Source organism: Oryx dammah, unplaced genomic scaffold, assembly GCF_014754425.2.
Source record: "Oryx dammah isolate SB20612 unplaced genomic scaffold, SCBI_Odam_1.1 HiC_scaffold_24, whole genome shotgun sequence".
Lineage (NCBI taxonomy): Eukaryota > Metazoa > Chordata > Mammalia > Artiodactyla > Bovidae > Oryx > Oryx dammah.
Window position 1 is genome coordinate 50,550,015 of NW_024070208.1, and position 24,226 is coordinate 50,574,240.

At 43.5% G+C, this 24,226-nt stretch overlaps 1 protein-coding gene across 9 annotated transcripts in view; it reads left to right on the forward strand.

Annotated features, from left to right (window-relative positions):
• The first annotated feature begins 1,599 nt into the window (after positions 1–1,599).
• The window catches only part of LMO7 (LIM domain 7), a 221,190-nt gene continuing 198,563 nt past the window's right edge, over positions 1,600–24,226 (forward strand). For 8 of the 9 annotated variants that reach the window (XM_040266881.1, XM_040266883.1, XM_040266887.1 and 5 more), the window contains exon 1: positions 1,996–2,434. In XM_040266881.1, coding sequence (XP_040122815.1) covers positions 2,375–2,434 — 60 coding nt within the window. In that variant the 5' untranslated portion in view covers positions 1,996–2,374. Of the gene's footprint in view, positions 1,714–1,995; positions 2,435–24,226 lie in introns of those variants that run through there. The other variant, XM_040266894.1, reaches the window with a different exon arrangement.

Sequence of the window (24,226 nt, forward strand, 5' to 3'; positions counted from 1 at the left end):
ATGAAGATTGCAGAATGTCTGCCTTTCTATTGGTTTAGAAGTCCACAGCATTCACCTTCTAAAATTTTTGTATCACTTATGATAAACAACACATTGCATATATAAGGTGCTTACTAAATATTTAATATTGGGTTGGCTAAAAGGTTCATTTGGGTTTTCCCATAAGATATTATGAAAAGCCCAAATGAAATTTTTGGTTAAGGTCTTAAGTAGATAGAAAGACATTTCTTCCTAGTTTCTTTAATCCTTTCATCTTCATTGGGTTTGTTCTGATCATGGTGTCCTCAGGAGGCAAGGGGATGATCCAGCCAACGGTTTTTCACTTTTGCAGAAACAACTGGTGAGGTCTTCTAAACAGATCCACTGATTACAGACAATGCCAGTGAAAAAAAAGGTTGGATGAAAATAAACATAAAAAACAAACCCCATCCTTTCGAAGTCACCTAAATCTGGAAGGATGCTGGTGAAATCTTTAGTCAGAAGAGTAAATGAGTTTAATCCTAGCTTTAGGTCTAATGTCTAGGTAACAGGAAATACTGAGGGAAGAGAAATATTGTGAAGACACCCGAAAAAGAGCCATCAGACAAAGCTAGAAGGCTGACTGGTTTCCTTAAGGCAATGTCCTTCTAAAACAGGGGGTGGATGGTGGAGTCGGAGAGAAGTAGAAAGCTATTCTAGGCTAAAAAAAAATAAAGAGGTAACCAAAGGCAATATGTGGTTATTGTTTGGGTTCTGGTCTAAGTCAGCGGTAAAAAGACATTTTGGAATCCATTGGAGGAATTTGAGTCTGGACTGCGTATAGATTAATACTAAGTGACTATGGTTAGCTTTAGTTAAGTGTGAAAATGATAATATGCAGAAAAGTATTCTTTAAAGAACGAGATGTCTATTATGCTATCTATGGGTGAAATATAGTTCTCTCTTTAAGTAGGAAATATATCTTCAGTAGAAAAGGTGATGAATAAGGCAAAAATAGATCCTAGTTATTCATTAAGCTAGTCTCTTTGCTCTTTGACGTCATTTTTCATCATATAGAGTAAACGATCCACCAGGAAGAAAAATAAAAGGATTGCTTCCTCTACTGGAGTAAGAACTCGATCGTCTTCCAACCGTGACACCATCAGTGTGTGGCCGGGATAGGGCAAGAGCTTGAAGCGAGGTTCCAGGGAGCCTAGACAGATAAGCAGGTTCCTTTCCGGAGATCTGATTTGAGTATGAAAAGAATCCACACACGCCAGCCTTTGAGCCTCCTATCTCCAGACCTACGCACCTAACCAGGGCCCCTGCGGATGGTGAATGACGCATCACCTTACTGCTCCGGGCATGTTTCCAAACCACGCAGGATGGCGGGTTTGACCTCAGGGTGGGGGCTGACTTTCTTTCTCCTCGGACCCTTATCGGAGGGCCGGGACTGGAGTGGCAGGTACCTTCCTCCTTGCCCACCTGGAAGCCGAGCGGAGCGGGGCGGGCCCGGGGGGGGGGTGCAATGGGCCGCACGTGCCTAGGGCCAGTACCCTCACCTGCCGCCAGGAGGGCCCGGGCCACGAAAGGGGGCGGAGACCTGGGAGAGGGGCTGTCGGCACTTGGCGGCGGGGCGGGGGCGCCGCGGGCTTGGCCGGAGCGGGAGCAGGTGAGGGCGGCTGGCCGGGCCGAGCTCCATCGCGGGGGACGTTCTTGGCCGGGGAAAGGTGCAATTGTGTGCAGCTATTCCTGGTATGTCAGGCGGGCCGGGCGGCCGCGAGCGGTGGGGGCTCCGCTTCCCGGGGCCCCGGGAGAGGGAAGGCGGCCAGGCGGACGGAGGCGACAAGGATGCGGACAGGATGCGGGCGCGGGGGCGCCTCCCCTCCGGGGAGAGGATGGGGGCCCGCGGTCCGGCGGGCGGCGCGGGAGCGGGAGCGTGGCCCGGGCCACGGCCTCTGGGAGGACGGTGGCATCCCCTAGCCCAGACGGGCCGACCACAAAGGCGGCTGCGGCCGGGAGCCCCGGGGCGCCGTGGGGGTTGGGGAGCGGAGGGGGTACGGAAGCGGCGACTGGGCGGCCGCGGGGTGGGCCTGGGCGGGGCATTCCGGGAGGGCGGCGGCCGCGCTGCGACTTTTGAAGTCGAAACAGCCCTCGGGTCTGGTGCCGCGCGCCTCCTCCGGTCGCCCTCCTCCGGTCCCCGCGGCGTTTTCGGGAGTTTGGAGAAAGCCACGTCTTCTAGTTCTTGTGGTTCGAAACTTTGCCGAAGTTTCAACAACTTCGCAACAAAGGGAAAGAGACAACGTGCCCCGGCGTCTTGTAGCCGGAGAGAGGCCGGGGCATCTGGCCCGTCGTGCGCGGCACTGCCGCCTTTCTGCGCACCCACCACCTCTCTCTCCCCCTAGTTCTGGAAGGGATGGAGGAGGCGGAGGCCGATTGCGCCCTGGCGTTCGCCGAGGCCCAGCGATGGGTGGAGGTGAGTGCCTTTTCTCCTCTCCTTCCCGCAAGAGTTGGCCGCTCTTGCCACTGAACTTTCAGCCGTCTCCCCGGACCTTCGCGGGCGCGGCGCGTCAGGCTGGTTCGCGCTGTAGTTCGGGGGACTTTCCGAGGTCCGTGTCTCACCATTTAATGTCCAGCGAAGCTTAGCGCTGCGCTCCCCGCAGCCGTTTCCCTGAGTTTCCCCGGAGCGCCTCTGCCAGGGCCCCGCGGGGTTTTGGGACCGCGCATCCCTGCGGACCATCCCACGTCCGCGCCAGGACGCCGGGGATGTCTCTGCAGGGCGGAGAAGGCTCAGGGTCTTCGGGTGCCTTTTTCTGGCGGTGGCTAGAAATGGAAAACACCCGCTTGGGCAGTACTGTGTGTCGGATGGGAGGGCGGATGGAGGACCGTAAGACACCTGTGGCGCCCCTGGAGCGATGCTTTCTCCGAGGTAGCTTCCGGGGCCCAGGTTGTGTAACTTAGGGCGCGTAGGCTTTCCTAAGTCGGCATTGCTAGACTAAGATCTCCTGAAATCACTCCCTCAAGGGTGGTTATTTACCCAGCTATGCCTCAAGGAGATCTTCCACTCCAGTCTTTGCCTTTAAAAGGAGACGGTCTCCTGGAATATCCAGGATCAGCGCCTTAGGGTTACTTCTGTCTGTGAAAAGTTAATACTAGGACTTCTAGCCGTTATCTTTTTGGATGTCAAAGATGACTTTTATAATGATGCTGAAGAACTTTTCCGAGCAGATGTAAATCAGGAACCACTGTTTGTTAGAGAAGTGTAGTCTTTACCAGTTTGGCAGTTATTTAGGGGTTATTGAACCCAGGTGCTGAGCTATTCAACGTATTTAAATATTCAAATTAGGATTAAAGATTTTTCCATGGGAAAGACAGCATATTCAAGAATCCCAAAGCAAACAGTACCTTAATTTAGTTCTTCCTAAAGAATTAAGTGTATGTGGGAAAAAAAAGAATAAGCTTTAAATGCTATGGTTTTCACACTAAAGGAAAGTGAAGGTCTCACTACCACCTAGCCAGTCTGTGGAGGACATCTAAGAAATTAGCTTTGCCATCATTTTGTACTGAAACTTTGAGCTGGTTTGAAGGTGACCTAAAGGTGTGAGGCGAGGGCATGGGGAGGTTGGTAGAAGAATAAACACTGTATTCTGAATTGAAATGAGAGTGGAAAAATTCCAGCAATGTAGTTAAGAGAAATAACTTGCCCCATTCATAAACCTTGACAAGTCAAGCCTTTCAAAGGTAATTTTCCATTAGCAGTATGTGTACTGCATAATTTTAGAAGTTAAACTTGCCCTTCTGTGTTTGAGTGTTAGGGGTGTAGAGAGGGAGAAGGGAAGAAATATGGGATCCATTTTTGGCCAGACAGGGCTCCAGTGCGGAGGTTGCACCTGCAAGTTCAGTGTTTGCTTAAGTGTGATTATTGATGATTTGACATCCTTTCCTTTTTTAGTGTACAGATTTCCAGATCTCAACATTCCTGTTTTGGTGATAACTTGCTTGTAATTGGATAAGATTTCTGGGAGAAATTTGTAATAAACTTTGGGGTGATGTGTTGTGATAGAAGGTATCTCAGGTACATGGTGAATGTGCTCATCTCCCCAACCCCCATCCCACTCCCCCAAAAGTGTTTGTCAGGAATGATTTGGTAACTTGGTAAAGTGTTTTGTGCCTCGTTAGCAGAAAACTGAATGTTTCTAAAGGCTTTGCCTTATAATTTGAATGTGGTTAACTCTTATGAAATTAAAATCGACTTCTTTTTCTAGGGCCCCACAAGCAAGGCAGTACAGTACATTCACTGAAGATAAGTGAATAATTTGAAGATATGAAGATAGGTGAATAATTTACATATTCACCTATACTTTTGGTATACTTGGGACATTGAAGTGACAGCTTAGTGTTCACTGCTAGGTTTATGTTATTTCTTCGGTTAGTGTCTGAATGTATCCCTCCTCTTAGCTTTGTCATTACAACCAGGGTACATATTTTAAAATATTGCTCTTGCCAAAAGAAGCAGGATGAATGACTGTCTCATTGCCATAACATCTTAACTCTGAGAACCCCTAATTTGAAAATAAAATATTGATTGCAAAGTATATAAAGTATTGTGGAAAGCGTGGACTTTTATAGTGTAAATCTTTTTCCTGCTGACTAATATTCTTGCTCCATTTTTCCATTTATGTTATACTTTACATACACTGAAGCATAAGTGTTTCATTCATATATATGCATGTTTATGTATATATTCATAATGCACATATATGAACATATGTATTATATTATGTAAATCATGTCATATATGTGCATTTATGAATAGTGAAGTGAAGTCGCTCAGTTGTATTGGACTCTTAGCGACCCCATGGACTGCAGCCTACCAGGCTCCTCCATCCATGGGATTTTCCAGGCAAGAGTACAGGAGTGGGGTATGTACATATAAAACACAAATAAATATATCCTTGATATATGCTATCATATATTGGGCTTCCCTGGTGGCTCCGTGGTAAAGAATCTGCTGGTGGTGCAGGAGACATGGGTTTGATCCTCTGGAGAAGGAAATGGCAACCCACTCCAGTATTCTTGCCTGGAGAATCCCATGGACAGAGGAGCCTGGCGGACTGCAGTCCATGGGAAGCAGACAAAAGAAGAGTCAGAAGCAGAGTAGAAGCAGAAGAGTCAGACATGACTTAGCAACTAAACAGCAACAACAGTACTATAATATACATATTATATGTACTGTACGTAATATGACCTAATCAGTTACCTTTATTTTCAGCTGCAGCTTTGACTAGCCCAAGGTCAAAAGACTCCAATAACCTTGTAAATCTTTGAAAGATAACCGGAGTCCATGCTGGTATGTCCTTGCCATTTCCATGCTCCATCAGCAATTTTAAATAACTAATGTATTACTCCCGCAACCAAAATTAAAATTGGTTTTTGTTTTGGGAGGAAGAAGAGAAAGGGTTAGGTGAGGACTAGTGCTTCTTATTCTGCCAGTTATTGTCATTTTATGACTCTTTATTTCAAATTGTTCTTTACTATTTAAAAGTGTATATATACTTCTGTTTAGTTTCATATTTGAAATAAAAACAAATGTAGGAACATAACCTTCTAAGATAATTCAGCATCATGATATTGGATTATTATCTGGTTGAAAATGCAGTTTGGAATATTAATAATGTAGCGAGCTAGTTTATGATTAAACAGTCATTGAAAGCCAAATAATGTAATGGTTTGGAGGTGATGGCAAAGGGGAAGCTTGATTCTAGCACAGTCATGGAGTGGGAGAGGAAGTGGCAGAAAACGCACTCCAGATCCTCTGATTTTAGTCCTTTTTTGCAGCACCTTTTAAATTTCTGTACCAAATAGTTGCCTCTGTCTTTCTGTTTAGGGGGGAGCATTACAAACCCTGTAATAAACAGACAAAATACCAATGAGATTGAAAACTGAACATTATTGCTCACTGCATTGGTTGGTTACCCATTTCCAGTATGTGACTCTCATGTTCCTATCTAGGTTGAGGTTTAAACACAGTAGTAATTTTTATGACTGGAGCAGAACAGGCTAGTTTAATTCCACACCTTCCCGCTCCCCTGCCAGTCCTGTTATCTCTAGGTTTGATATTTTCAGTATCACTGTCACCCTGTAGAAGGACCAAAGAGATGCCAATTGAGCTCATTGTCACGCCTGGCACCAGAATATGAATCCTTCCCCAGTTACTTCCAGCTGGTCTGTTTCTCCACCTGCCCATTTCTGTCCTTTAGGGATCGTGTGCTGGTCATCACTTTTGTTTGCATTTAGTGCTAAATTTTTAAAGACTGGCGCTCTGTGGGTCTCCCACTGATAGTTACATAATTCGCCTAAGTGATTTCCCTCTTTTTCTCTGTAAGCTGTTTCCCTTCTATTGGTGGTTTCCCGCCTGTAGTCTGGTGTGAAAGGATTTGCTGAGTGCACTTGAGTGAGTAGTAGTGTTGTCTGCAGACAAAACAAAGGTTCTCATGATTTGTACTGTTGCTTTTCAGATGGATGTAAAGTGATGTAAACATGCATTTGAAAATCTTAGCTGAATTCATAGAAGCATTTCTGGTAATAGTATATGGTTTCAATGGACAGATATTAAACTTGAAAAGACTCTGATGATAAAAATTTGTTTAAAATTTTAAATGTTAGAAAGCAGTTCTTATTGTAGCTGTTGAAACTGGAATTGGTTTTTCAGAACATAACTTGATTTTGATTTTTGTTTTCTGCAGAGGCATGAAAAGATTTTAAAGTCTGCATATGCATTAAGCTGTGAAATGTAGCTTCCACAGCCCTTTACAGTCTGGTCTGTGGCTTTATGTCTTTGTTTTTGCTCATTTTGTACGTTACTATTTATATAACCGCCAGATAGCATAGAGATTAAAAGCACAGATTTATACGTTTATCCCCAGAACTTATTTACCTCACAACTAGAAGTTTGTAACTTTTGACCGCTTTCATCCAATTCAGGATAACTATAATTAACATTGCTGTATAGCATATTTGAAAGTTGCTAAGAGAGAAAATCTTAATGTTTTTATCACAAGGAAAAGCTTTTCTGTAACTATTTGAAGAGATGGATGTTGACTAAGTTTACGGTGGTATTCATCTCACAATATATGTCAAATTGTTCGGGGATCCACCTTTCACCTATACAAAGCTGTATGTCAATTAAATCTCAATTGAAAAAAGAAAAAAAGCACGATTTTGAAATTAAATCTTTAAGTCGTGGCTCAGCTTCTCAAATCCTGTAGGCCTCGGTTTTCTTCTTTGAGCCTTCAGTGGTGATTATGCTAGCTGAATGAGGTGCTGACTGTATAGAAGTTGTGTGTTAGTTGTTCAGTCATGTCTGACTCTTTGTGACCCCGTGGACCATAGCCCCCAGGCTCCTCTCTTCATGGGATATTCCATGCAAGAATACTGAAGTGCGTAGCCTTTCCCTTTTCCAGGGGATTTTACTGGCCCAGGGATTGAACCTGGGTCTCCTTCCTGCATTGTAGGCAGATTCTTTACCATCTGAGCCAATAGGGAAGCCCATTAAAAGTGTTCCCTAATCCTTGATTGTGTTTCCCCTTGCTCAGGGTGCTGTTTTCCCACCTTCAGACTGCTGTGATTGGAGTACTCAGTACACTTCTTTAATCTCCCACACTTGAGGTCTACGGTTGACCTTTGTGGTAGGCCTTTTCTGGGTTACCAAGCCTCCACCCCACTCCGTTCTTCCTCATCTCTATTGCTCTATTGTATAGACATCTCTTTCTGTACTCTGTGGTATAATTACATCCATTTTTCCATGTTAGACTATATGTTAACTGAAGGCAGGAAAGATTGAAGATTTGGCTCAGTGCTGCATAAATGTTTGTTGAGTGAAAGTGCAGTCTTACGGCTGTGGCTTTAAATGTTTTTTTCTTTTTTTTGCCACTTTGCATGGCATGTGGAATCTTAGTTCCCTGACCAGGGATTGAACCTGTGCCCCCTGCCTTGGAAGTGCAGAATCTTAACCATTGGACTACCAGGGAATTCCCAAGGCTGTGGCTTTAACAAAACCTATGGACCAGACTTTATTGACTATGCCAAAGTCCACTATGTGGATCACAATAAACTGTGGAAAATTCTGAGAGAGATGGGAATACCAGAGCACCTGACCTGCCTCTTGAGAAACCTGTATGCAGGTCAGGAAGCAACAGTTAGAACTGGACATGGAACAACACATTGGTTCCAAATTGGGAAAGGAGTACGTCAAGGCTGTATATTGTCACCCTGCTTATTTAACTTCTATGCAGAGTATATCATGTGAAATGCCAGACTGGATGAAGCACAAGCTGGAATCAAGATTGCTGGGAGAAATATCAATAACCTCAGATATGCAGATGACACCACCTTTATGGCAGAAAGTGAAGAGGAACTAAACAGTCTCTTGATGAAAGTGAAAGAGGAGAGTGGAAAAGCTGGCTTAAAACTCAACATTCAGAAAACTAAGATCATGCATCTGGTCCCATCACTTCACTGCAAATAGATGGGGAAACAATGGAAACTGTGACTGTCTTTGTTTTCTTGGGCTCCAAAATCACTGCAGATGGTGATTGCAGTCATGAAATTAAAAGACGCTTGCTCCTTGGAAGAAAAGCTATGACCAACCTAGACAGTATATTACTTTGCCAACAAAGGTCCATCTAGTCAAAGCTATGGTTTTTCCATTACCCAAGTATGGATGTGAGAGTTGGACCATAAAGAAAGCTGAGCACCGAAGAATTGATGCTTTTTAGCTGTAGTGTTGGAGAACACTTTTGAGAGTCCCTTGGACTTCAAGGAGATCAAACCAGTCAATCCTAAAGGGAATCAACCCTGAATATTCATTGGAAGAACTGATGCTGAAGCTACAATACTTTGGTCACTTGATGCAAAGAACTGACTCATTGGAAAAGACCTTGATACTGAGAATATGGAAGGCAGGAGGAGAAGGGGATGACAGAGGATGATATAGTTGGATGGCATCACTAATTCAATGGACATGAGTTTGAGCAAGCTCCAGAAGTTGGTGATGGACAGGGAAGCCTGGTGTGCTGCAGTCCATGGAGTTGCAAAGAGTCGGACACAACTGAGCAACTGGACTGAGCTGAACTGAAGGACCGGGATGCTTCCTTCTCCCAGTGTCTGAAGCTGAGCTCTTTGCTTTGGCAGTTGGTTGGGCGCAGTTACACGATGTGCCTTCCTCTGGGTGCCAGGGTGTGCTTGCCTGTTTACTCACTATTTCCTTTTCTGCCCCAACCCTGTTCCTGAGTGAGGTCACTCTACTCCTGCCTTCTAGTTAATGGTTTCCCTCATGGGGACTTACATTCAGTCATTTTGTTATCCAAAAATACCCTTGATGTGCCTACTTTGTACCAGGTATTTGCTGGGCTGTGTATGTGTGTGCTACTCACTCAGTCGTGTCTGACTCTTTTCAAGCCTGGGAATGTAGCTTGCCACCAGGCCACCAGGCTCCTCTATCCTCTGGAATTCTCCAGGCAAGAGTACTGGAGTGGGTTGCCGTGCCCTCCTCCAAAGTCTTCTGCATTGCATGGCAGTCTCTTTACCACTAGCACCGCCTGGGAAGCCCAGAGTTGCAGAGTCTACCTTTGGTCAAACATATAGCTCCATGCCCAGCAACCTAATAATGTTATCAAGTATTTTTGTAGCTCAGGAAGGTTTCCTTGCAGAAGGGCTTTATCATTCCACTCTTCTGATTTCTAGCATCATCAGGGCAGTTGTGAGCAGCCAAGAGGTGTCTTGATGTCAATTTGTTTTTTTATTCTTTATGCAGCATTTTACTGTTTCTTGAACACACACCTTTATTTAGCAAATAAGGAGGAGTCTTAGGGCAGGAGGGGTGGAAGAGATGAGGGTGTTCACAAAATTCTCTTGGGAAGGAACTGATTCACACAAATAGGAACCAGGGTAGAGATGCTGTTAGAATCGCTTGATTCTGGAAAGTGTAAACACATATGACAAGGTATTTCCTGAGGAACTGGGAGGATTCTAGCAGTGTCAGTCATCCTGATTCCTTTCAAGGTACCGGTATACTGAAAACTAGAAATGGACCTCTTCTTAAAGTGGGGAAAAATACCAGGAACTTGCACCTTTCATAAAAAGAGTGCTCTTGAGCCAGCTAGAGAAATGAACTCGCTGGGCCAAAGGCAATGAATGATTTTTTGATTCTTGATAATGTGGGAGCCCTGGGTTTAATCCCTGGGTCAGGAAGATCCCTTGGAGAAGGGAATGGCAGTCCACTCCAGTATTCTTGCCTGGAAAATTCCATGGATAGAGGAGCCTGGTGGCCTATAGTCCACAGGGTCGCAAAGAGATGGACACGACCCTCTGAAAGCTTTGTGCTAATTTGCAGCCATGAGCAGGGGTAGGGGGCCCCAAACTCTCATTATTCTGACCAGAATTGAAGTGGTCATTTGCATTTTCTGTCTAAGTAAATAGATGAAAGATGTATGTTCTGCTTTTTCTCAGATCACTAATGATATTTATCTAACCAGTAATGAAAAAGTGAAGGCGTTAGTCACTCAGTCGTGTCCGACTCTTTTGTGACCCTATGGACTGTAGCCCACCAGGCTCCTCTGTCCATGGAATTCTCCAGGCAAGAATACTGAAGCGGGTTGCCATTCCCTTCTCCAGGGAAGCTTCCTGACCCAGGGATTGAACCCTGGTCTCCTGCATTGCATACAGATTTTTTTACCATCTAAGCTGCTAGGGAAGCCCCATCTAACAGATAACTCACTGGGTTTCTTCCAGTGAGGAAGGGTGAAGCTGAAGCAAGGAGGGTTCTGTCTTCTCTAAAGGTCACAAGAGGCTCATAGGGCCCCTGGCCTCCTGAGGTGAGTCTCTAGGGTCATGGGCATGGTAGGGCCATCGAGGAAGTATCTCCTGATGGTCGCACTTTGCTTTTGGTTGTTTGGAGAGACCTTTTGAGTTCTCCATCTCATCTCCAGTTATGAGATGAAAATTGGAACAGTTTGTCATTATGAGGAAGCAGGGCACCTTAATGTTGCTTCAGCCATTTGCAAAGCACAGAAACTCTTAAAGCTTCTCTGAGAATGAGAGAGGAGAATGTCCGGAGTGTGTGGCAGGGAGTATGCGATTCATTCAACTCACCGGGGCAGCACTCGCCCACTCGCTCTCTGGATGCCAGGGGTGCTTCGGGTGGTCAAGGGTTTCTCTTGAGACTAATTGATTCCTTTTACTGCCTCCTTCCTTGTAAAATCTCTCCTCATGTGGCAGCCTGGATGGGAGGGGAGAAAGGATACATAAGGATACATGTATATGTATGGCTGAGTCCCTTTGCTGTCCACTTGGAACTGTCACAACATTGTTAATCAGCTATACTCCAATACAAAATAAAAAGTGTTTTGTTTTTTTTTTTAAATCACTTCTCAACAGCATGTGAGTTTTAGAAAAGCACTGTTTTTGAGAATGTTAGTTAAGAAAAACCAAGCAACATCAACACAATTACCTTTTAGTTAGACTGTTTTAGTTCAGAGAAAATAGAGTGTAGGTTAACTATTTCATCTGTTACTGTCTGCAGACTGAATTTCCTGTATCGTTCCCATGGCCTCCACTCCCGGACAGAAAGCTCTCAAGTGCTTGTTGAACAAATGAAATTTTGCATCCAATCAAAGGGTTGACTGATTTAATTGATGTCTGGAGATCTCCTTAAACCTGTTAACTGTCAGTAATGTATTTGAGCTGAAGGAAATGATAAATTGTGTGTGTTTACTCTTGCTGAAGGTAATTGTTGGGTATGTTTCTTTAAAAACACTCTCGATGTACGCAAAGCTCTAAGGATAATAGCTGTCATCTCTGCACAGCTTTGAAACAGAGGTTGAGCACACTCACTCTGCCACTTACAGATGAATTGCCACATGGCCCCATTAACAGCTTTTTCAGAAAGTATAAAATCCTCCCCAGTTGGCTTCTCAAAACCTGGTTCTAATTCCTTCACCAGGGAATCTTCCCAACCCAGGGATCGAACTCAGGTCTCCTGCGTTGTAGGCAGATGCTTTACCGTCTGAGCTACCAGGGAAGCAAGTCCTGAGTACGGGATGCTCAATTTGATGCTTATGTGCGTTTAGATGGTGGTGCACAGCCATAGACATCACATCTGTCTCTAAGCACGTGGAGGATTGTCTTAAGGCGAGAGATTAGGAAAGTTTTCTCTGGGCTCAGAGGGCCAGGTGGTGCAATGGTAAAGAATCCGCCTGCCACTGAAAGAGACACAAGAGACGTGAGTTCAATCCCTGGGTTGGGAAGATCCTTTGGAGTAGGAAATGGCAACCCACTCCAGTATTTTTGCCCAGAAAATCCACTGGACGGAGGAGCCTGGTGGGCTACAGTCATGGGGTCGCAAAGAGTTGGATATGACTGAGCATGCACACAGAGGGCAGAACTGGTAATAACTAATTGGGCACAGTGACACTTTGAGTGCAAGTGTTTTGAAGACCTTCTATAAATAAAGAGCAGTCCTACACCAGAATGGACTGAACTGAATGGTGGGTTGCCTCCTAGTGAAGGTTTTACAAGAGTAGGTGAGTAACTGACCATTGAAGCAACCGCTATTTTTTCTTCTTTCTTTAATCTTGTGAAAGACTTGTGGCTAGAGCATTATACTTACATGGTCTTATAATGAAGGACTGTTATTTCCCAAAGGTGTGTGTGTGTTTTCAGATGAGGAGAAAGAAGGATGAAAGGTAAAATAATTTGCTCAAGGAAACATTAGAATTAGTAAATGGTGACTGGGGATTTGAAACCAGGCAGTCTGACTCTTAATCAGTATACAGTACTGTTCACGAGGCCACCGGTCAGTAAATCGTGGTGAAGGATTTAGAAATCAGGAAGGGAATGGGCTGTTGGTCTTCATTCCATCTAAAGCTGTGAGATTAGCTGCTTTCTGTTTCTGACAAGTCCTGCACACGCAGCAGGTTCTGTCTTGTGATGTCAGTGCCTGGAAAACTCATGATCAAATATTATTTAAGCCACAGCATTGCTGATAGACACTCTTGAGTAATTGCAGACTTTAGATTTGTATGTTCTAGTGTATGTTATTTTTTGTTCAATATTGTCCAACTCTTGCAATCCCATGAACTATAGCCTACCAGACTTCTCTGTCCATGGGATTTCCAGACAAGAACACTGGAGTGGGTTGCCATTTCCCTCTCCAGGGAATCTTCCTGGACCAGGGATTGAACCTGTGTCTCTTGTGTTGGCAGGTAGATTCTTTACCCCTGAGCCACCAGGGAAGCCCTCTGGTATATATAGATGCGTCATAAGCCCTTTAAAGTGTTAAAAAGGGATTTTTATGTCATGACATGAAGTTATACTTTAAATTAAAGTAGGAGATAAATGATCTCTAACTAGTTTCTTCTCTAAACAATTTACAAAAGTCTCAATTTTTTCTTTTATAATACCTGATTTTAAGTAGCCCATGGTATAGCAACAATTTTTCAGTTTAGTCGCTCAGTCACGTCTGACTCGTTGCGACCCCAGGAATCGCAGCACGCCAGGCCTCCCTGTCCATCACCAACTCCCCGAGTTCACTCAAACTCACGTCCATCGAGTCGGTGATGCCATCCAGCCATCTCATCCTCTGTTGTCCCCTTCTCCTCCTGCCCCCAATCCCTCCCAGCGTCAGAGTCTTTTCCAATGAGTCAACTCTTTGCATGAGATCGCCAAAGTACTGGAATTTCAGCTTTAGCATCATTCCTTCCAAAGAAATCCCAGAGCTGATCTCCTTCAGAATGGACTGGTTGGATCTGCTTGCAGTCCAAGGGACTCTCAAGAGTCTTCTCCAACACCACAGTTCAAAAGCATCAATTCTTCGGCACTCAGCCGTCTTCACAGTCCAACTCTCACATCCATACATGACCATTAGAAAAACCATAGCCTTGACTAGATGGACCTTAGTTGGCAAAGTAACGTCTCTGCTTTTGAATATGCTATCTAGGTTGGGCATAACTTTTCTTCCAAGGAGTAAGCGTCTTTTAATTTCATGGCTGCAGTCACCATCTGCAGTGATTTTGGAGCCCCCCAAAATCAAGTCTGACACTGTTTCCACTGTTTCCCTATCTATTTTCCATGAAGTGATGGGACTGGATGCCATGATCTTCGTTTTCTGAATGTTGAGCTTTAAGCCAACTTTTTCACTCTCCTCTTTCACTTTCATCAAGAGGCTTTTTAGTTCCTCTTCACTTTCTGCCATAAGGGTGGTGTCATCTGCATATCTGAGGTTACTGATACAGACTGTTACTATATAGTACTTTGAGATATATGTCATGGTTTTTGATGAGCATGTGTGTGTGCGTGCTCACTTGCTTCAGTTGTGTCTGACTCCTTGCGCTTCGAGGGACAGTAGCCCACCAGCCTCCTCTGTTCCTGGGATTCTTCAGGTAAGAATACTGAGTGGGTTGCTGTGCCCTCCTCCAGGGGCTCTTTCTGACCCAGGGATCAAACCTGTGTCTCCTGTGTCTGCTTCATTGCGGGCAGATTCTTGACCCACTGAGCTACCTGGGAAGCCCTTTGATGAGGGCACTTTCTAGTTAATGTTTTAGCCTTGTAAGGACTGAAGCACAGATCATGATAAAAAATTCCACATTTTTGACTAGATTTAAATTTGACTTAGGTGTCTGAGCTGGGAAGGGAATACCTGATTTATTTTATTAAAACACCATTTCATAATATTGAAAGGAAGGGCAGTTGTTACCAACCTTGTAACAAAGTTTGATTCTGGAATAATTCTTCGTTTTAAAGTCTCTCATTCTACCTGAGGAAGGAGAAAATAAGCATTTTTGCCTTTACTTCTTGAGTGCTGTTTTTTGATCAACTTGGAATTTTACCCTGTTGCCTGTAAAGATATCATCCATCTATCAGTAACATCAGACATAGTTGACCACACCTTGCTTCTTGCAACATTTTCTGCAATTGCCCTCTGGGTTTTTCTCCCATTTTACTTGATATTTCTGGTTTTCCTTTGTAGACTCCTAATTCGTCGAGTAAATATTAGACTATCCTGGGGTTCATTCATCTTTCCATGTCATCTCTTCTTTGTCTACAACCTCTCCTTTGCGGGTGTTATCGGATCCATAGCTTTGTACACCTTCTGTGTGCTGATAGCCTCCACATATATATTCTTGACCCTGACATTGTCTCTAACACCCATCTCATACATGTATGTGTATATATATACACACACACACACACACACTCAAGATTTCCAGTTTTAGGTCAAATAGGCACATCACGCTTGGTTCAAAACAAAATTCTCAATTTATCTCCCTCCCAACCACTGCCTTCTCATCCCCCCAGTGTTTCCCATTTTAGTAAATGACACCACTGCTCACCCACTTGCTAGGTTCCCAACTTCAGAGTCATTGTTGATGCTCATTTTGATCACACCCCATATCCAGGCTGACAAGAAATCCAAGTGGCTCATATCCTCAAATACACCCAGAGTCTGCCCACCTATTACTGTATCCATCATTCCCTGCTTTTTTTCCAAAGTAACAGCCAGGTTCCTCCTGAAAAATGTGAACCAGCGATTTCTTTTTTATTCAGCTCTTCCCTCTCTGCCCTCCATAGTGAATATTGTTATGTTGAGAACAAAATCTGAATTTTTAACCCGTGTTCTCCGGGGCCCCACAAGACCTATTCCCTTTGTGCCTATCTCATCTCTGCTCTCACTCTCCATCTTGCTTGCCATGCTCCAATCATCCTGGCTTTCCTGCTATTCCTCAGATGTGCAGAGGTTTTTTATTATAGGACATTTGCATTGCTGTTCTTTCTGCATGAGTATATTTCCCTCACCTAAATCTCAGTTTAAATGACACCGCCTCCTCCTTGTCTCCCTCTCTCTACAGTACACACTTGTGACTACATACTCTTGTACTTCATAGCACTTGTCATCACTTGCTGTTATATGATATGTATTTTTGACTTGACTGTTACTCCTATAAGAATATGAGTATTTTATTTAGTAGGCAGTCAATAAATGGAAAAATAAATGGATGAATGAACAAGTGTCTTAATTCCTTATGTATGATATTTTCTAACTCTGATATAACTGGCTTTCTGGCAGTTCTTCACTCAGTAAGACAGGTTGATTTTATATTAAGGTTGTTTTGGTTTTGTTTTTCTTTTTTAAGTTCAGTTCTGGATTGAGCAAGTTCAAAGCATCTTTTTAAAATGCAAGTTTCAACCATGAGAAATTGAGTTTGCTCAACCAATTGTAAAGATGCCCGAAGGTAAGCAAGTATCATAAGGTAATAAACATCCTAGAAAATTGTCAGGTGAGCCTCCTCAGCTGAATATCCTGCCCTGGGGACCATGCATCATCATGAAACTGTAGGTATTGGTCATGAAAAAGTCTTACAATTCCCTGACTGGTGTCCTCTCTCCTGGGCATGGACTGTCTGCAGGAACGAACTGGAGACAGGCTGAAAATAGCTTTACCTTGTTTGGAAACAAGGGAAAATAATTACAAATTTGAGAATGAGAACACTTCTCCTTTCGGCCCAGTTTCAAACGTCAATCTACTTCATACTTCCCAAGCGCTGCACTTAATACCAGTTTTTTAGGGATCACTCTGCAATGGCACATAAAGCTGAGGAGTGCAGGCTTCCAAAGAACTGCATTCAGACATGAGGGCAAAAGGGAAGCTGAAACTTTCTGTCTGTTGGATGCAAACTGACTTTCTCTTAATGTATTTAAAAAAATTATTCCTCCTAGGTGTCATGTGAATTCAATGATAGTGCTTTATTTTATAAATATGATTTTGATAATTGTTTCAAGTGGACAGCATAATAATTTGACCTTTGTATACACTACGATGAGATCACCACCACAAGTCTAGTGACCAGCTGTTAAATATAATTTTTTTTTTCAGATGAGAAAAGAGTGGCTCAAAGAAGTTTCTTTCCCAGCACGTCTGGCACTGATAGAACCAGTATTTGAAGTTAGATTTTTCTAACAGAAAAACCTAAGTGTTTCATTCATCTTCCTCTGTTTCTCTCCCTCTTTTGTAGTTGGACTTAATGTTATGGCATGTACATGCTGTTGTACTGTTCTGTATGTCTGCCTCTGTCTCGTGTTTTTCTTATTTCACAATTAAAAAGCCTAAGAAAGTGCTCAGACTTAATATAAATGCAGTGTGAATTAACACTAAGATGTGAATATGTACTGTTGAGTAACTTCCTGTGTTGAGATGAGATGGGCTTAGAGACAGTGTGTATGCATGCGCCTGTATGCATTGAGGAAGCGGGGTATGGGGCACTGACTTTAGTGGTACTTCTTGGAGCTCATCCTGGCTGGTAAGAGACAGTTCCAGGGCAGCCTGGAGATAAATGCCTGTGTGTTGTATAGCGTCTCTCTGGGGAGATGGGAGAACAATTTGGAAGCTCTTAGAGAATGTCCTTGAGTTAGGCCAGAGAGATGATGGGAGGAACATGGTGTACAGGGGAGTTAAGTTAGATTGCAGTGGCTCTGGAGAAGGCAATGGCACCCCACTCCAGTCCTCTTGCCTGGAGGATCCCATGGACGGGGGAGCCTGGTGGGCTGCAGTTCATGGGGTCGCACAGAGTTGGACACGACTGAAACGACTTAGCGGCAGCAGTGGCTCTGGCATGGGCAAGGTCCCCTTGGATTGTTCTGTTGGCAGGACAGTGAAGCTTCTAGTCTGCTTAGCGTGGAAGCTTATTTGAAGGTAGTGACAATGTCAAGCCCAAACTGTGGATAAAGAATTAACATTTTGTAATATAAATGCCACAGAATTGAATATAAATTCTGTCCCTTGGGTTCCAAATGATGTTGGAACCCAGGGGACAGAATGGGACCAGAAGAGGGAATGACCATATCACCTAGAAGATCAAGGTGTGTATCCTGGCAGTAAATGTCTTCTGTCCAGAGGAAAGGAAGAGGAAAGAGAGGTTGTGCTCAAAATGCTGGGCAGAAAACCAGGAGTGTGTTAGGCATCCTAAGGGAAGTGCGTTCCATGAAAGACAGAAGAGAATTAGCAGCAGGGTTCAGGACTAAAAGAAGTGATCAAGGGAAAAGAAAATGGAACAAGGCTGTTGAATTTGGCAAGAGAAATCTCTCACTTGTTGAAAATAGAGCTTCGGCGTGTTAGTGTGGGAGCCAAATGAAGCTTCAGGAAATCTTTCTGGAAAGTCTTGGTATGGGGGCAGGCATGCCTGGAAGCAGAGATAGGAAGAGCTATCCAGGAAATCTATATTCTCTTCATTCGTGTTAACAAAATTGTTCCCTACCCCCAGCTTACGTATACCAGAGGTACAAACCGTTCACACTTAAGGGAGTACACTGTAGGACAGCAGGTCGGAAGGCATCATCATGGTCTCCTCATAAAGTACCAAAGTTGAAGGACACAGCTGTCTTTTAGAAGTCTGTGCCCTTGATGTGCTGGAGATCATCTGGAAGCCATTTTAATCTTCTTCTGAATTTATTTCCTCTTTCCTAAACAGGGAAAGTATCTCTCTTCTCCCTCGGGTTTTGAGCTGATATTAATTTGGTGAAGATACTTTGTTTATAGTATTTAGAATAAATATATCTTAATAGTTTTGATTTAGTGACTCTAAGAAGTGATATTAATCAGAAACAGATGGTAGTAAAAGAAATAAAGCTTCTTTAAGCTTTTGGAGATGCACATTGTTGCCATGAAGGTGTACATTTGCGGCATGTTGGGTTTGTTCCTTTGTTGCGTTTAGCGTGCTGTAGTGAGTGGCGAGAGGGGCAGAGTGTGCGATAATACTGCCCAGGCACAGCTCATATGTGGCAGGTCCAGATAAAATGTGTGACCACGGACAGGATGCGTAGCATCCCTAGGGCTAAGTTCTCACTACTATAAAATGAGGATTGCAAGGTGGCATAAGATTTAGAAAAAAAAGGAAACAAAGATATGTAGGTACTCAACAGATAATAAGTGTCCTTGTTCTTATTTTTCTGAAACAATGGTAAAGAATCTGCCTGCTGATGCAGGAGACACAGGTTTGATCCTTGGGTTGGGAAGATCCCCTGGAGAAGGGAATGGCTACTTCCTCCAGTATTCTTGCTTGGAGAATTCCATGGACAGAGGAGCCTGGTGGGTTACAGTCCACGGAGTCACAAAGAGTCAGATGCAACTGAGTGGTTGTGCACACATACATGCGCATCTGTATATAGTTAAAAATTAGGTGATTAATTGATATCTTTTGTTGTTGTTTCCTAGAATGGCTAATTTTTACAGATATGTGTGTGTACCTGAGCACATGGATGCCTGTGTGTGTGAATCCCACAATGCATCTAGATAACTTGCTGTGTATTCTGACCTTTGATTCTCAAATTTGAGTCTTTATTAAGTCCCTTCTGTAGTGTTCTTAAGCTGTGATAAAAATCCTTTCGTTTATAAGGACTTGAAGTTAGAATGAACAAATGCCTTACAAGTAATGAGTTGTGTTTTTGTTTGTTTGTTTTACCTTTTATTTTGGGCTGTGCCGCTCAGCTTGTGGGATCCCAGTTCCTCACCCAGGGATTGAACCCAGGCCCTTGGTGGTGAAAGTGCAGAGTCCCAGCCACTGGACCACAGGGAATTTTCTAAATTCTGTTTCTTGATGATACTCTGTCATCTTTTTCTTTCTAGGGACTCTGTACATTTTAGCACTTGTTTGCTTCTGATTCTTTCCTGTCAGTGGACTTAGAGTATAAATCTAAGGCTAATCAACTTGCTTGAGACCTTTCAAGTTTAAGAAGAGATTCTATATTAATTGTGCTGTTGAAGACACTGCCCTGTGTTCTGTTCTCATTACTGTTTTCTGTTCAGCTTTTAGTTTCAGATCATAGAGTAGGTTATGTAGATTACTTGCATTAAGCTTCTTTTCATATAAATTATTTTTTCAAGTCTCTATACATTAAGTGGGAGTGGGGCAGGGGCCAGTGCATACTCACTTATGCCCGACTCTGTGACCCCATAGACTGTAGCGCTCCAGGCTCCTCTGTGCATGGAATTGTCCAGCCAAGGATACTGCAATGGTTGCTATTTCCTACTCCAAGGAATCTTCCCAACCCAAGAATAGAATGCATTTCTCTTGCATCTCCTTTATCATTGGCACCACCTCTATACGTCACTGTTATTTCAATTATTCTTTGTTCTTCATGCATCTTTTTAATCCTTCAAGTTACTTTTTACGTTTTGTGTTTGTGTCTTTGAGTCATGTCATTAATTTTTCTTTTCTGTTGTATTCAATTGTAAGATCCTTTCAATAAAGACATTTCTTTTGATGTCTTCCTAAAAAGGAGCCTAATGAGCTATTTTAGAAAAGAGAAGCTTTTATAGTTTCCATGAAGAAAGGAAATGCATTTTAGGTGTTATATTCAAATGATAACTTTATGCAACTAATTGTTTTTAAGCCAATTTGCGAACATTTTTAGACTTGGAAAATGCTTATAAGTCCTGAAAGGTATCACTTGCCAAATAGCTGATACTTTTGAAATTTGGCCTTAGTTCTGGTAAAAGAATGTGGTTGACAACCACACTGTAATTTACAGTAATCCTTTTTGTGTAAGGAAATGAATCTTCTTGGCTTAATAAACTCCAGATGAGTTTCTGGCTTCTTGATTATTACCAAGTCATTTAAAATTAAGGTTTTATGATTCACTTTAGGTACAGCCACCCTCTCTGTGCTTGTAATGGCTGATGTGATGTTAAATCCTTTGTGCAACTAGAGCATTTGGGGGAAAAATTACATTTGGGTGGGTCATTTTGGAGCACAAGTTTATGATGTGCCTTAAGGAGATCATGTGGATACCCATAGGAAGTTCTGCTAGTGTCATAAAACAGAATTTTCTTGGAAGGTCACCTAAATATTTCTACTTTTTATTAGTTACCTTTATCTGTTCAGTTCAGTTCAGTTGCTTAGTTGTGTCCGACTATTTGCGACCCCATGAATCACAGCACGCCAGGCCTCCCTGTCCATCACCAACTCCCTGAGTTCACTCAAACTCACGTCTATCGAGTTGGTGATGCCATCCAGCCATCTCATCCTCTGTCGTCCCCTTTTCCTCCTGCCCCCAACCCCGCCCAGCATCAGGGTCTTTTCCAATGAGTCAACTTTTCGCATGAGGTGGCCAAAGTACTGGAGTTTCAGCTTTAGCATCAGTCCTTTCAAAGAAATCCCAGGGCTGATCTCCTTTAGAATGGACTGGTTGGATCTCCTTGCAGTCCAAGGGACTCTCAAGAGTCGTCTCCAATACCACAGTTCAAAAGCATCAATTCTTCAGCGCTTAGCTTTCTTCACAGTCCAACTCTCACATCCATACATGACCATTAGAAAAACCATGGCCTTGACTAGACGGACCTTTGTTGGCAAAGTAATGTCTCTGCTTTTCAATATACTATCTAGGTTGGTCATAACTTTTCTTCCAAGGAGTAAGCGTCTTTTAATTTCATGGCTGCAGTCACCATCTGCAGTGATTTTGGAGCCCCCCAAAATAAAGTCTGACACGGTTTCCACTGTTTCCCCATCTATTTCCCATGAAGTGATGGGACCAGCTGTCTAACCTTTATCTGTAGAAGAGTCTAAAAATGTAGATGGACACATAACTGTTTCCAGCAGCTTGGGGGTTTCATTACTAAGGAAGAAGAGACTGACAGTGAAATCTCTGTCACATTTATTTTCTGATTGTTCCTTTCTTGTATTGTTTTGCTTTATTAATGACTGCAGTCTAGTGTCCTGAAGATGCTATATCATAGTTTTATTTCCCCTTACTCCCTGCATTATCTGTTTCTTGCAGTTTTGTGCTCAGATGCTCAGTCGTGTCTGACTCTGCGACCACATGGACTGTAACCTATCAGAATCCCAGTGTTCTTAAGGGATTCTCTTAGCAAGAATACTGGCGTGGGTTACCATTTCCTCCTCCAGGGGATCTTACCAACTCAGGGATCCAACCTGAGTCTCTTAAGTCTCCTGCATTGGGGATTCTTTAGCATTAGCACCTCCTTTGATCTCCTTTAAATTGAAAGTTTCTCACTGTCTAACTGCTGCCTAGATTTTCTGTCAATTTCTGTATGTGGACCCTCCCTACGCAAAGGACCTATTGCCTGCAGACTCTGAGTCTTTTTCTGGAGGAACTTGACTGCTTTGATTCTGCACTATGACCTTTGCATGTCCTGTAGTTGGAATCTCCTCCATTCTGTTTGGTCGATTTCGGCCCTTCCTACTTTCCATGTCCAAATGTTGATTCAAAGTTTCCCTCTGCTGTTGCCTCTTTTTGAATTCCCTTTGTTTTTGTGGGTTAATGCCTTATATTTCTCTGCTGTCATTTTGGTGAGGTTTTGGGAGCCAATGGAGAGAAATGTGTAACCACTTCACTGTGTTCAAGCAGAAGCTGTGTGCGTGTGTGTATCATAGAATAAAAAAGTAGAAAAACATGGATTGAATGAAGATTGCAATGATTGCCTAGGTGAATTTCCTCCATTCTTTTTCTGAGATCCTAGATCATCTTCACTATCACTATTCTGAATTCTTTTTTCTGGAAGATTTTCTGTCTCCACTTCATTTGCTAATTTTTTTTTCTGGGGTTTTATCTTGTCCCTTCATCTGGGGCAAAATCCTCTGCTTTTTCATCCTGGTTAACTTTTTGTGATGTGGTTTTGGTTCTAGCCTCTGAGATTGTGGCGGCTCTTGCTTCTTCTCTCTGCCCTCTGGTGGATGAGGCTGAGAAGCTTGTAAATAAGCTTCCTGATGGGAGGCACTGGTGGTGGGAAAAACTAGGTCTTGCTCTGGTGGGCAGGGCCATGCTCAGTAAAACTTTAATCCAATCCTCTGCTGTTGGATGGGGTTGCACTCCCTTCCTTAAATTGTTTGAAATGAGGGGACCCAGCCCTGGGGACTGTGGGCTCTATGGTAGGGTTGATGGTGATCTCCAAGTGGACTTGTGCCAAGTGGCCCCTTCCGGGACTGCTGCCGCCAGTGCCATCCTCCCCACGGTGAGCCACTGTTGACCCATACCTCCACAGGAGATCCTCCAACAGGCAAGTAGGTCTGGTTCAGTCTCCTGTAGGATCACTGCTCCTTCCCCCTGGGTCTTGGTATACACAAGGTTCTGTTTGAGCCCAGAGTGGAGTCTCTGTTTTCCCCAGTCCTATGGAAGTCCTGTAATCAAATCCCACTGACCTTCAAAGTCACATTCTCTGGGGATCCCCAGTTCTTTTGCTGAATCCCCAAGCTAGGAAGCCTGATATGAGGTTCAGAACCTTCACAACAGTGGGAGAACTTCTTTGGTATTATTATTCTCCAGATTTTGGGTTGCCCACCTGGTGGGTATGGGATTTGATTTTATCACGATTGCACCCCTCCTAACATCTCCTTGCAGCTTCTTCTTTGTCTTTGGACATGGGGTTTCTTTTTTTTGGTGGATTCCAGTGGGGATTCCCTTGTAGCTCAGTTGGTAAAGGATCTGCCTGCAGTGCAGGAGACCTGGGTTTGATCCCTGGGTTGGGAAGATCCCCTGGAGAAGGAAATGGTGACCCATTCCAGTATCCTTGCCTGGAAAATCTCATGGACAGAGGAGCCTAGTGGGCTGCAGTCCATGGGGTCGCAAAGAGTCAGACCCAACTGAGTGACTAACACTTACACTAGTGTCCTTCTGCTGATAGTTGTTCAACAGCTAGTTGTGAGTTTGATGTTCTTGCAGGAGGAGATGAACACATGTCCTTCTACACAACCATCCTGAATCGGAAACCTGCCTAGATGAATTTCATACCAGTAAAATAGATGTCACTTTACACTTTATATAAATTAAAAAAAAACTCTATACATACACTGTGATGAGACAAAATTTAAATCACAATTAAAGGGGTAGTGAATGTGGGGCAAGCAGAAAATGAGCGTAAGAAGGATAAACTAAAGCCACAGATGAGTTGCAGTTTCTGCTGTGTGTTCCATTATCTGCAGTAATAATAGTTTATAAGCTTCATCTTTCTAGCAGTCAGTTCAGAGACAGAATCATGGCCCCATCTGTGCCTTCCACAGCCCTAGCTTTTATGCACACTCTTTCATTCACCTCTGAAAAACTTTGGCCCTTCGAGGGAAAAAAAGGAAGTTGACATATATTGAGTACTAGATTCCAGTCACTTCAAACAACTGCATCCTACAAATAAGAGAACTGAAGATCAGAGAGCCCGAGTAACGTGCCCCGGGAGGAGCAAGGTTTCCTGGCTTCTGTCCTCCTGTCT